The following is a 13,592-nucleotide window of genomic DNA, read 5'->3' on the forward strand; positions in this document are numbered from 1 at the left end:
TCAGTTTTATTGTGCAGAAAAGTACAAACATCTTTCATCTGCCTGTTTCTCCATGAAGACTATGGTTGGATGTTGCTTATACATACAACAGGGTGAAGTCCTGCCCCCACAAACAAATACGATTAAAAGAAAATGTCTCGACTCATTGCAGATTGTGACGGTTCAGGGACACTGGAGGTCAAAACTGCATCAAACATTTTGGTATTTATGGTTGGTACAAAATCACAGGAAACTCAAGTGAAGCACAAAGAAACTAAGCGGGGAAAGGGAAAAAAAACGGTATTAAAAATATAGACTAAAATATTCTTCAACCACTTTGAAGACACTGTAGAGATGACGGGGGACTGTTGAGAGATGGAAACTCCTCCAGCGAGCTTTTGTTCCTCCTCTACAACACTTTGTACCGGCCTTTGCTCGTCGGCTGGTAGGAATTTTGCTGCAAAGAAAAATAAAAAAGGCAATAAGCGACATCTTTCATTGATATTTGCCGAATAACAACCGGCCTTGTTTTGCGTTTACTGCTCTAAAAAGTCTAGTGTCAGACAAAACCTGATATCAGCATGAGATCCAGTCATGGTTTTTGATTTCCAAAGGAGGCAAAAGGTACTTACTAATCTGATGAGCTCTTCCTTGATTAACCGCGTAATCTCTGTTTTGGCTTTCTGCACAGCCAGTTCATTCGCACCTAGAAAACAAACACAACATCAACATACAGTATATGTAGCGCTATCCAACCCAAGAGCATAGGAGTCAATTCAGAGGCCAGAAGTTGTGCTAAAAAAAAAAATCAACACTGGAAAACAATTTCCATGATACATACTTTCAATAGCCAGGTAGATCTTGCGCTCTCCCTCTTTGGGCTCTTTGCCTGGAGGGAAATAGGTTCCTCTGATGGTGATGGCGGCTTCAGAGTATTCACCGATCCTCTGCAGAGCTTCTTTGGATGTCACCTTCCACCTGGCCGTCTGGGGAAGAACAGAATGAGGAACATTTTCTAAACACTTTCTAAAGCCAGATTCTTTCTTTATTTGCACGAAAAAAAACAGAACTGTATACCACTTTCTCAGACACAAAGTTTTCAGGAAAAACACCGCTTGCTACCAAAACTTAAGTCTATCAACATTAAAGGCCCTGAAATTAAAAAAAATAATCAGTTTTTAAGATGAGCAATGGGTTCCTACATCAACATGCTAATTTCTACCAAAGTTGAAACAGTTCTGATTATTTCTCATGCGAGAGCAGTTTTTCTCTTCGATCTTCTGACTTTTCTGATGTGGGCGGGGCTGCTATAAACATATTATATAACAGTTCTGAGAACCAATCACAATTTAGCAACATTTGAATCGGAGTCTGATGACAACTGTGAAGCTGTGTTGACATATTTGTCAATCAAATGTGATCAACCTGCACCCTTACAGTCCTGGCCAAGCAGATCAGCTGAGTGTTTGAGTGCAAAACACTTTTTTCTGATCTCTAAATTTGATTTCTTATTTATTGATGAACATCTAATGATATTCAGAAATACTTAAGATTTTTATTTTTTTAGGAACAAAACAATGACAGTCAGATAAAGTTGAAGTCTAGTAGGATTGAACCTCACAACCATTTTAGATCTTGTAAAATGTTCTCAAAAGAAAAATGCGCTATTTTCATCCCTTATCTGTTGCTCGTGGAAACAGAAAATAGCAAATGTGAATCTGACTTAGAAAAACTACAGCTAGCAGTACACGCTGAACCTCACCTAGAGTTTTATGAAAACCTACTGTAAGACAGACAGACAAAGCAGCGATCTTCTGAATATTTCACTACAGCCCTGCACTGCCTGCTACTGACCTGAGGGAAGTCGTTGATCTCCAGCTCCTCTTCGTATCTCTTGATGGTCTCAGCCTGTTCAGCCGCCTGCCGCTCCTCCTCCAGCTTCTCCACGGGGGTGTAGTTCAGCTTGGCGTTGATCTTCTCCGCCAGCTGCTCCGCGATGGTCTTGGCTGACACCGAGGGTGTCATGATGGTGCCGCCCCGCAGGATGGCATTGGTCGCCTGCTGCATCACGTCCTGTACATGAAGAGAAAAACAGTTTGACTTTATTTGATCCATGTGGGGAACAATTAATATTAACATGGCGCATGAAAATATCTTGTGCTGAAAAATACTTACAGTACAGTCAACAAAACAACAGTTATTGCACATTTAATGATGAGACTAAAGATGAATATAACAAACATTGATATATTAAGTACAGTATGTTGTGGTACAACAACTTGCATCTTAGCAGTTTTTGAGATGTGTACAATTAAAAATGGTGACAATTAATCAACTGATCATTGTTTGATTAAAGTTTTTTTATTTGGCTCATGTCTAGGATTGAAAAAGTTAAGTTTGCTAACCCACAAACAACTGCAACAATCTATTCTCTCTGTGTTTGACGTACCTGAGCCTCGGCGCCCAGGTTCTTCTGAGCGTTGATCTTGAGTGCCAGCCTCTTGGCCATCTCCAGTTTCTGGATGTTTCCGGCAGATGTGGGTCCGAGGCCTGGCAGCCCTCCGGAGACAGCTGCTGTGGTGGCAGCTGATCCTGCAGAACCAGTGGCCGCCCCGGGAGCAGACAGGTCCTTCACCCTCTTCTTGGAGTTGAACATGCTCTCGATTTGCTCCTCAATCTGAAGAGGGGGAAGAGTAGGGGAGGTGATTCAGATGGTAACAGTAAAATCATTTATTGATATGATTTTGTAGTCGGTGCCAATTTCATGATTTTAAATTTGAAATCATTCAATGTGAAATTGAAATGTCACTCACATCCAGAGCTCCGTCCTCATCATCAGAGTCCTGCAGTCCAAGAGCAGCTTTCTGCAACTTCTTTCTCTCGTTGGCCAAGGCGTGTTCTGTCTCGTCAAACTTGAAGCCTTTTCCTGAGAAGCCGCTGCTGCTCTTGATGATCTTCCCCTCCTGGAGGTGAGGGGTGGAGGAGGGGAGAACAAAAGAAAAAAATATGTAGCTTCAATGCCAAAACAGACCATTTTAAAGCAGCACAATCATTATTTTTTCACAGGTTTCTAGATTACCTAAGTGGGTCTACTTAATAACTGAGACACCACGCACTGACCAGATTCAGATTCCCTTTTCCTTCATCTTACCGCTTTCTGCTGGTCTTTGAAGGAGGCCCAAAGGCGCTCCAGTTCAGGTGGGACGGGAGAGCCGGACAGCTCCAAGGCTTTGATGATATCTCCAGCATAGCGAACCTGATCCTCTGTGATGAAGGTGTAGGCGAAGCCCTGGAAGAAGAAACAACATGTAGAGAGATGTAAAGATATAAACTTCCACAGGATATTAAAACCATTTAGAGAGAGCTAACCGACCATTTACATATTAAAATTAAGCCCCAAAAACACACTCGACACAAAATTCAAATGACCTTGTTGCCTGCTCGGCCTGTGCGTCCAGCCCTGTGGACGTAGTCCTCGTAATGGTTGGGACAGTTGTAGTTGACCACCAGGATCAGCTGCTTGACGTCCAGACCTCTGGCCGCCACAGAGGTGGCCACCATCAGACGACATGCTCCATTCTTAAAGTCGTTGATGATGCTGTCTCTGTCGTACTGGTCAATGCCTAAGAGGACGGCAGGAAAGGAATATATAAAAGACCAAATACTAGAGATATCTAGAGTTATGGAAAGGCAGGAATCGTACCACTTGAGACCTAATACAAGGACAAACAGACCCTTTTTGGCTGGCAGTGGACTCCACGTTAAAATCTATAGTGTACATCCCAAACACCATGTCTTACCTCCGTGCAGTGACATGCATGGGTACGAGGCTTTCATCAGATCTTTTAGCAGTGTGTCTGCATGCTCTTGTTTGTCCACAAAGATGATGACCGAGCCCTTCTCCTGGTAATGACCCAGAATCTCAAGCAGCTTAAGGAACTTCTTGTCCTCTTCAATCACCAGCTACAGAAAAAAATGCAAAAAGAGAGAGGGAGACGGTGAGAGGTGAGGGGACTGATTTTGACTGGGTTACCAATATGAATTTAAAAAAAAAAGTCTGTCTAGATATTGGACAAAGCGCCCATTAAATTAAGCCTTTTCAGTGTGATAGAGATAAAACATAAAGGATTTACCACATGTTGTTCCACATCAGAGCAGACGACGCTGCGACCGCCCACCTGGACCTCAATGGGCTTGGCCAGGATCCTACGAGCCAGCGCCTCCATGGCTCTGGGGAAGGTAGCTGAAAACATGACAGTCTGACGGTCTGGACGCACGTTGTCCACAATACGCATCACCTGGTAGAGGAACCAGACGACACCTGGAGGTTAATTTTGTCTAAAACAGTCTCATTTTGGACATTGTCACTTCATCTTTCTGAAGAAGAAACACGCTCTGCTTTAACACAGTATGGTTATCATGAATTATTTTTTTCCATGATTAAATTTATTAATTTGTGCTGATTTTGAGTATTTGTGCCATTATACAATCAGTGGATATTAACTGTGAGATAAACTGTAAACATTATTTTTCTTCAAAGCAACAAAAACTCTTCTTTCTATCTACCTCTCTGTGTATGCCACACATGTATGCATAGTTGACAAAATTGGCATAAACCACAGAAAAAACATGAGAAACCGTGTTTGTGTGTAACATATAAATCCGGGAAGCACCCACCTGGGGCTCGAAGCCCATGTCAAACATCCTGTCTGCTTCATCCAACACCACGTACGTAGCTCTGCGCAAGTTGGTGACTCGACCTACGAACCAAAGTAGAAGAGCATGAGGATACTTTTACTTCAAGACAAACCAGTCTTCATAAGCATTCTGCCTTCTTCAAAAAAAAGAACAACCAATTAACTCATCTATCAAACACAGAACCTTACTCAGACTACTTGGCATTACTTGACAATAAAACAAGGCATCCTAACTTTCTGTGGACTAGTTTCATTTGGCCAGGGTTTTATTATATGGAAATTAAAAAAAAGTTTTTTTGGTTGTCTCTGATCTTGCGTACCATCTCAGGGGCACGCGGGACCTGTAAAAGTCAGAAAACAGCCTCAAGATACAATACTGTACAAGAGATGGAGCCCCATCAAGCATTATCTGACCAAGCGCCTTTTCACCTACAAGGGAAACATATTACAGATTACCTCGCATGTGTGGAAACACCAAAAAAAAAAAAAAAAAAACACCTTCCATTATAATATCGGCTCAGCAAAGACTTACACAATGCACAATAAAAGTGTCAGTAACAATAACAATAGCTGCTTTCCAAACACATTCCTAGTATTCCTCACATCTGTATGCTCCTGTTTAGTACAGGGCTCTACAGTTTTATTCATGACCAGAAGCCACATGAGCTCCGAATTCAATTTAATTAGGGACAGATGAGATATTTCATCTGTGAAAATAACAAATATCTTTCTCGGAGATTTGAATATCGAAATCGATCTGTGCCTTTTGAATTCATTTATCAGAGTATATGTCAGTACACTGTAGAACCCTGCTTAAGCATCCAGGCTACTCTTATATAAAATAATATGATTACACATCCTGAAACATCGTTATTACAACACACTTAGCAAACATTTTGATCGTCTCCGGATTGGAGTTTGAAGAACCACGGAGGCATCACCAGGTCCACCTACCTGTACTCGCCCCAATCTTCAGGAGACACACCACTGTCTTGTAGATATGACTGATGCCAAGGGTGGTCAGATAATGTCAACAGTTTAGTAAGTGGTACTGACTTGGTTATTTATGTACTTTATCATATTGTAGCATTTATTCCATGCAGGATTAATATTAACAAAAGGCTCACAATGCATCAAAAATGCTTTTCTGCACTGACATCCTATAAGAATGAAGAAGTGAGAGGGCCACGGTGTATGAACTCACCGCTGTTGGCCCCCAACATGTCAATCATTCTTCCTGGTGTGCACACAATGATCTCAGCGCCTCTTTTCAGCTCAGCGATCTGGAAGCCAACAACAATAACGGAAAGTGTTAATGCAACGTTCAAAGTTCAAATATAGCAGCGGGCCAAAAATAGCAGCGCTCACTTATCTCACAGACTGTGTAACAGTATTTCAAATATTCAAATTGACTGTTCCCAAAGTAGGGCTGCAAGCAATTATTACTTTCATCAGATTAATCAGTTGGGGTTTTTCTTAACTAATGGATTCATGAACTTAGTTTGGCTGCTGGCGGTAGCTTCACTTTTACTGTGCAGTCATGAGTGGTATCGATTTTCTCATCTTACTCTCGGCAAGAAAGAGAAAATAATTTTACCCTAAATGCTTAATACAAATATTATCCCATCTAAGGCTCAGCAAAATAATAATTTAATAGATTTTAAGAACTATACTCCTAGAAATGGCACAAAGAAACAAGAAAATAAGAGTAAAACGTCTCAGAGGGTTGTATTTCTGCATTTTCTGCAAAGAGTCGCTATTTACACAGTTAAAACAGTTAAGAAACTATAAATGGGCAGGAGGAGAAAACGCAGGACATGAAGTCCAGTTATATGTGAAGAATCCCATCTGAATCACCTATACTTTGCTGTGTTAGATACACTTTAATTGAAATTTGTAATCCAATTAACAATTTAACTTAGTGTGTGTGTGTGTGTGTGTGTTTACCTGTTCACTGATGCCCGTGCCTCCATAAACACACACCACCCTGAGTCCCAGCTGTTTAGAGAACTTCTTACACTCCTTGGTGATCTGCAAAGCCAGCTCTCTGGTCGGAGTCATGATGACGGCTGAGGGAGAGTGAGAAATACAGGATGAGAAGAGAGCGTGAGTTTTTTTATCTTTTACCATTTTGAGCACTCACGGTTTCACAACGTCTAAGATTTGATGCGATGTAATTTACGCTGATAAAGAAGATAAGAAATGCTGTGCAAGCCTAACAGCAGCGGTGAAGAAGTTCTCAGAGCTCTTACTTAAGTAAAAGTAATAAAACCACAATGCAGAAATACTGTTACAAATAAAAGTCCTGCATTCAAAATGTTACTGAAGTACAAGTACAAAAGCATTACCTTCAATATGTACTTCAAGTACAAAAAGTAAAAGCACTCATTATGCAGAATAGCCCATTTAAGAATTTTATATTATCAGATTGTAATTATTGACAGATGAATGTAAATATCACGTTAATGTTGCAGCTTATAAAGGTGGGGCTAATTTAATGTATATACTGCTGTGTAGCTTGGTCAATGTTATTTCATTTGTTGATAATATTTGTATTAATCTGAATCTGTAAAGTAAATAAACTTACCAAGTATAAAGTAGCATAAAATGGAATTACTCAAGTAAAGTACAAGTACCTCAAAATTGTACAGTACTTGAGTAAATGTACCTAACAGCCGGTGGAAATGGGTCCTATTTTAGTCTTTCTTTGACCTACATTTGAACCAAGTCTGTGAAAAGTAAGACATCACTATTCCACTTCCCATAATCCCAGCTCATACTTTGATCATGTTTTTTCTATTTTAATATAGTTACTAAAATAGAAACATTTCTGTAGATGTTAGAGTGATGCCTAAAGAAAGTATCTCTTACAGATTGGTCCCTCAGACTCCTCCAGGGGCCTCTGGTCCATGATGTGTCGGAACATGGGCAGCAGGAAGGCGATGGTTTTCCCGCTGCCGGTCTTAGCGATGCCAATGAGGTCTCGACCTGACATGATGGCAGGGATGGCCTGGGCCTGGATGGGGGTGGGCTTCTCGTAGCCGTGCCTGGGTACATTTGTGAGACAGAATGTGAAGTGTTGGTTTCTGGTCATAAAAAAATACAGTGTCATGTACAATCTGAATATGATTTTGGTGGATCTCAAAAAAAAGGAGAAAAAATGATTAAAACTTTTACATTCATTTCAAAAGGACAGACTAAATGGGATACGAGTGGTTATATTTTTAAATGATTATTTAAAAACCCATCCAAAGAGGGCGTGCTTGAAAAAGAATGCCATAGGTAAGTCTTTCAAAAATACTGTACTAATAAAGTCTGAGTTCACCAACTCCGTTGTTGGTGCTTTGTTTTATTTTTAGGGACTCTTCTCATGCTACCGCAGAGGTTTGATGTTATCATGACCCCTGTTAGTGGTTAAAAATGCCGTTTTAAGCTAATTGGTGTTTGCCACGCTCCGGGATATCTCCGTTATCGCTTATACACATAAAAAAATAGTCTTGATGGCTTATTTGATGATCGAATTTGCTGAAAAAGACCCTGTGATGATTTTGCGCCAGAATAACCCTTAATGGGACATCTGTACAACTCCCATGCTGTCGTCGGCACGGAGGCGTAAAAATCAGGAGATGCTGTTCGCACATGAACCAGAATCATTGCTTGAACCAGGCCCACGAGCTGAGTGCCTAACTATCCTTTCATGGAACTGCTATCTTCTTTAGCAAGACCTAGTCAGACTCACTTCTTCATTGCGCTGAGGATCTTCATAGACACTCCACACTGCACCCAGGTCTTGATGGGTTTGGGACAGCCCTTCCCTTTGACGTTAATGCCCTCCAGTTCCAGCCTTAACGTGTTCACATCTGTATTGATTAAAAAAACAGCCAAACAGAAAGATGTTAAATGGATAGGGAAGGTTTACAAAGACACATGTTCTGAATACTACAAAGCAGTAATGGAAGTTTTTCATGGAATATATAAGGGCTGAGAAGCACACAGTATTTCCAAGTTTAACAGCAGGAAAGCTACGTCGAGACAACTGGTTTATGTTTATCTATCAGTATAGTCTCATTTGAACGGATTACAGCGATGCTAAATGAGGCTCAACTGAGTACTATATGTATATGCACAATGGTTTCTACTCTGTAATGATTTAATAGTATCATTTCAAAACAGATGGCTACTGTTTACCCTGAAGTGTTTATTTTAAGGTTAACCGCAACATAGAGTAAGTAAACATGCCATGTTCGATTAACTGACCTTCTGGAGTCATCCTGGCGAGCTCAGGGACCTCTACATAGAAGTTTCTGCGGTACGACTCGTACTGGATCTTCCCGTGGTCAACAGGCTCGAGGACCTTTCTCTGTTTGGTCTGAAAGCCTGTCAGAGCCGTCTGCAGATCCACCTCCTCCTCCTCTGATGAGTACTGTCAAACACATCGGTTACATTTTGGAGCGTAAGCTGTGAAACTTGTAGAAATTGTGAAAAGGCAAATTGTGATTTCAAATTGAGAGAGGATGTTTCTAGGGGGAAAAGGGAGAACTTTTAGCTGATGAAAGAAAAGTATTGAAGAAATGCAACTGAGCGTGTGACCTCCTTCACAAACAAACGTTAGATAAATAAAAATCAACTCACTTCCATAGCATCCTGGTCATTCTCCATCAGCTCACCCTTCTTCTTATGAGTGTTGGGTCCTTTCTTGGTCTTAACAACTGTCACCACTTTAGAAATTGTCGTTGCTCCTTTCTATTGAGGAGGGGAAAAAACATGCGTGTCATCTGACAAAACATCCACAAAGACGAAATGTAGTCCAACACTAGCAGACCAAGTGATATTGACAACTGACAAGAGGTTGCTGTTAGTCTTGCTGCAGGTTTTTTTATAAAAGTCAACTTTTCATACATTATTCAAAGCCATGTTAAGGGTTACGTGCTATAAGAAAATGTCCTTTAACGTCCGAATAACTTTTCAGAACCCTGGCAAAATAACCCAGGCTAAAACAGTAAAGCAGTATTTCCCCCCTCACACTCACCTTATCATTTCCTTTCATGCCTCCCATGTTGAACTTCTTCACCTCCTGCTTCACCTCCTCCATGTAGGCGTCCAGAGGATCCACGTCGTCCTCCTCAGCCTGCTGCTCCATGGGAGTCTCCTCCTCCTTGTCATCCTCCTTGTCATCGTCCTCCTTCATCTCTTTGTCTTTCCTCTCTGCCTTACCTTCCAAGTCTTCATCATCATCATCATCTCCCTCCATTGGAGCTGAAACATCCTCATCATCGTCTGAAATTAAAATAATTACAAAATAATAAATAAGGTGATTGTCTAGCGACCTTAGTGATGACACCAATACCTTTTTCCAGACGACAGATGGCAGACAAACGTAACACATCACTGACAGTAAGAAAGTATCAAAACAAAATTCACTCTCAGTGGTTTCTTTTACATGAGAAATACTTTTACCATGTTTAATAATACAGAAAAGGTGAAAATACACAGCCACCATAGAGCTGTAGCCCTGGAAAGCCACACCACTGAAGACACATCTTCAAGTGTCTAGCCGCTGAGTTGGGAAAGTATGACATGAGTCGAGCCGGTACCATGCAGTGGAAAAATGCTTACCTTCTCATTTAGAGGCGGTCCATTTTGGGGTAATCTAAGTTGTTATTTTAAGATGATTATTATAAGGTTGCTTCCTCACCATCATCATCCTCCAGGCTCCACTTCTTGCCCTGCTTCATCTCCTCCAATTCCCTCTTGATCTCGCCAATGTTTTCGATGGCCTTCTTCCTCTGCTCCTCCCTCCACTTCTCCACACGCTCCTTCCTTTTCCTCATCTCCTCCTCCAGCTTGTTCTGATCAAAGTCTTGCTGCATGGACACAAGAGGAAAGATCAGAAACGTTGCCCCGTCTACCATGTAGTGACCTTTAACAGGTTAGTAAGAACTGAGTGTACGCAACTTACATCCTCAACCTTCTCATCCTCCTTCTCCTCTTTAATCTTTTTCTTGTCAGATAAAGGATCAATGTTGTCTTTCTCCTTGCTCCTTGGCCTGCAGGGAAGAGATCAATAAAGAGAAAAAGAAAAACAGTAGCATTGCTTTAGTTTCCAGAGCAGTCAGTTAGGTCTTGAGAGGTTTGATCTTTTTTTTTTAAAAAAACCTCACTTTTCATCTGGTCTCCTGTTCTTGCTGGGGCTAGCAGATCGAGACCTGCGGGCTCGGCTCCTGCTGCCTGACCTCCTCCTGTCTCGGCTTCTGGACCTCCTCCTCTCTCTGCTCCTGGAGCGCCTGAACAGCAAAGGCAAACATATAATGTGACAACAAACAAATCAAAAGGCTGGGTTCGTACAGCTTTTCCAAGTTAAATTTAAGCACTTTTAAGGTCCATTATCAAGCTTTTCCAGCACATTAGGGCTGTGAGAAATGACATACTTCTACGAATACATATTAAAAATAATTATTTTACACTTTTTTATCCCATTAAAAGAGATGGTACTGTGCTATAAACAACTAAATGAAGTTGAATTACTATTCTATGGCCATTTGTTGTGAAACAAATGCAATACAGATACAATTTCAATTACTTTATTCAAAATCCAAGCACTTTTCAAACATTAAAAAACAGAACATTGCATTTCAAGCATTGTCAAGGATTTCAAGCACCTGTATGAACCCTGGAAATGGAGAGGATGTCTCCTTCACCTCCATGGGCACACTCACACTGTCCATCCGTACCGTGCCCCGGGCTTTACGGTACTTGTCCCGTTTTTACTCACACTACCTGGGCCTCGGCGAATGCTTCTTGCTGCCTATACATCATCACGCCGTAACACGTCTTTCGCATTGATTGACGTCATCGCGACGCATCACTTTGTTTACAAATCTTTCCATAGATCTTGGACACGGTACGGATGGACAGTGTGAGTGCGCCCGAAGAACATTTCTACAATTGATCCATTTCATTATCTCAAGTGATCTCAAACGATGACTGAAACCGTGGATTTTTAAGCAGATTATGCAAACAAATTCAGACCCTCCTCAAATAAACTGCAGTTGTTTTATTGTGACTGGCTTTGAAGTTAAAATGATTTGCACATGGTGAACACAAAATCGGCCAGATCCATTGTGAGTTTATTATCTTTGCTGCAGAGAACACAAGCATCTAAAAGTAACCCTCAGGATGGCTGATGCAGGTGATCATGGGGTACAACAAGCTTCATAATCTAGTTTTGAGGGTGCTGCAGCAAAATGATTCTCCTTCATGCATCATCTTGTTCTGCTCGGTTCCTTTAAAGTAAAAAGCTGCAGTCTTTCTCTTTGACGCTCACAAGTTGTTAAAAATAACGTAGCACACCAACCTGGGTCGTTTTCTGTCTCTGGACCGGGACCTGCGGCGGTCCCGGCTCCGTGACCGCTCCCTCCTGTTCCTGTCCCGGTCACGATCGTCTTTCTTGGAGCGTTTATCCGGGGATCGGCTCTTGGATCGGCTGCCTGAGCGTCCCCGTGAGGCGGATCGCTTCCTGTAGTGTCTAAAGACCAAAACAGCACAATTATCCAACTGTTGATGACACTCTTAATTTAAAAAACAACAACATTTACTTCATATTTGATGGCTTATGGAGGACTAAACATGATTTAAGTCTCAATACAGGGTTACTACACCTTTTCCAAAGTCACATTCAAGCACTTTTCAAGCATTTTAAGGGGCATTTTCATGCTTTTCAAGCCCCTTACGGCTAGCTGTGGTAAACTACATGTAAAAGTACATTACTTAGTAAACTTATTATTGTACTTGTTCATCAGATTAAATTAGATGTAATTGTCCTTTAAAAACCAACATGATGTTTTAAGACAGTTCTTTTTATAGGAGAACGACCAATTAAATAATAAGTACCTTGACTAATAGTTCGACAAAAATATAATCAACTAGTTTATTTATCTGTTAATCATCAAAAATGTCAGAAAATGCTGTTGTCAGTCATATATGGAGATCTTCTTTTCACTGTGTTAAATCATAAATGCCATCCTATATAACATTACATTTCAAGCACTTTGTTCAACATCCAGAGCCCTTTTCAAACCTTGAAACACCACACCAAAATGCAATTGTTTTCAAGGATTTCCATCACCCGTACAAAACCTGTCAATACATTAATAAATAAATGAATACAGAAATAAATGACTAAATAATAAATGCAGAAATAAACGGGACCTCCTACCTCATTAACAGATGAACACAGCAATACAGAAATATATATAAATACTGAAATAAATGTAAAACATTCATTTATGCATCATTATTTTATTGATGCTTGTTTTTAATTATTTATCCAAACATTTATTAATTAATTCATCATTTTTTTATCTGCAATTTCCCATTTTTGGATCAGTAAAGTATTTCAATAAAATATTTCTATTCTATTTCTGCACTTATCCCTGTATGCATGTATTTATTTATACCTTTATTTATATATTTGTTTATGCACTTATTTATATACACTCGTATTTATTGATACATCGATTAGTTTAGTGAGACTTAAGTCATGTTTAGTCCTCCGTAACGACGCGGTGAGAGGAACTGTTGGCCGACGTGCTTTCCCATCTGTGTGTTTTAGCTCGCATGCTAATCCAAATTAGCCACCGGAAACAAAACGTTTAAAGTTTACAAGTTGTTACATCGATTGAGCGGAAGATAAAAGCCCCAAATCAACCTGGTAATTCGGCCATACCTTGACTCGCGTCCCATTGATATTCCTCGAGGTTGTGTCTTGTAAAAAAGTCAAAGTAGTTCACAATTAGCACCGACTCCGGTACCGTGATGGACGTTGTTTGTGTCTTTGAACCCGCACGTTAAAAAACTGCGACAGCGTCGACGTCACCAACGTGAGCGGCGTGGAGCGCCACCCCGCGGCGGGAGGTC

The 13,592-nt window shown here is 40.7% G+C and overlaps 1 protein-coding gene across 1 annotated transcript; it reads right to left on the reverse strand.

Moving 5' to 3' along the window:
• ddx46 (DEAD (Asp-Glu-Ala-Asp) box polypeptide 46) lies at positions 1–13,506 on the reverse strand. Its single transcript, XM_083927506.1, has 23 exons — positions 13,402–13,506; positions 12,031–12,201; positions 10,838–10,960; positions 10,636–10,723; positions 10,372–10,540; positions 9,706–9,953; positions 9,309–9,419; positions 8,934–9,099; positions 8,416–8,536; positions 7,548–7,723; positions 6,624–6,745; positions 5,881–5,959; positions 4,657–4,739; positions 4,113–4,277; positions 3,780–3,942; positions 3,409–3,602; positions 3,131–3,268; positions 2,793–2,942; positions 2,429–2,656; positions 1,834–2,052; positions 821–965; positions 612–685; positions 1–436 (listed from the first exon to the last, which is right to left on the reverse strand). The coding sequence occupies exons 1-23, from the start codon at positions 13,416–13,418 to the stop codon at positions 389–391; spliced, it is 3,198 nt and encodes a 1,065-aa protein (XP_083783632.1). The 5' UTR covers positions 13,419–13,506; the 3' UTR covers positions 1–388.
• Between the last annotated feature and the right edge of the window lie 86 nt (positions 13,507–13,592).

Source organism: Echiichthys vipera, assembly GCF_963691815.1.
Source record: "Echiichthys vipera genome assembly, chromosome: 14".
In the NCBI taxonomy this organism is placed as follows: Eukaryota; Metazoa; Chordata; class Actinopteri; order Perciformes; family Trachinidae; genus Echiichthys; species Echiichthys vipera.

Excerpts from the sequence above, each read along its gene's own strand:
- ddx46 (XM_083927506.1), bottom strand. Across the intron at positions 2,657-2,792 it reads ATGAGGACGGAGCTCTGGAT|ATTGAGGAGCAAATCGAGAG; the intron begins GTGAGTGACATT and ends CCCCCTCTTCAG. Across the intron at positions 686-820 it reads GATCTACCTGGCTATTGAAA|GTGCGAATGAACTGGCTGTG; the intron begins GTATGTATCATG and ends TTTGTTTTCTAG.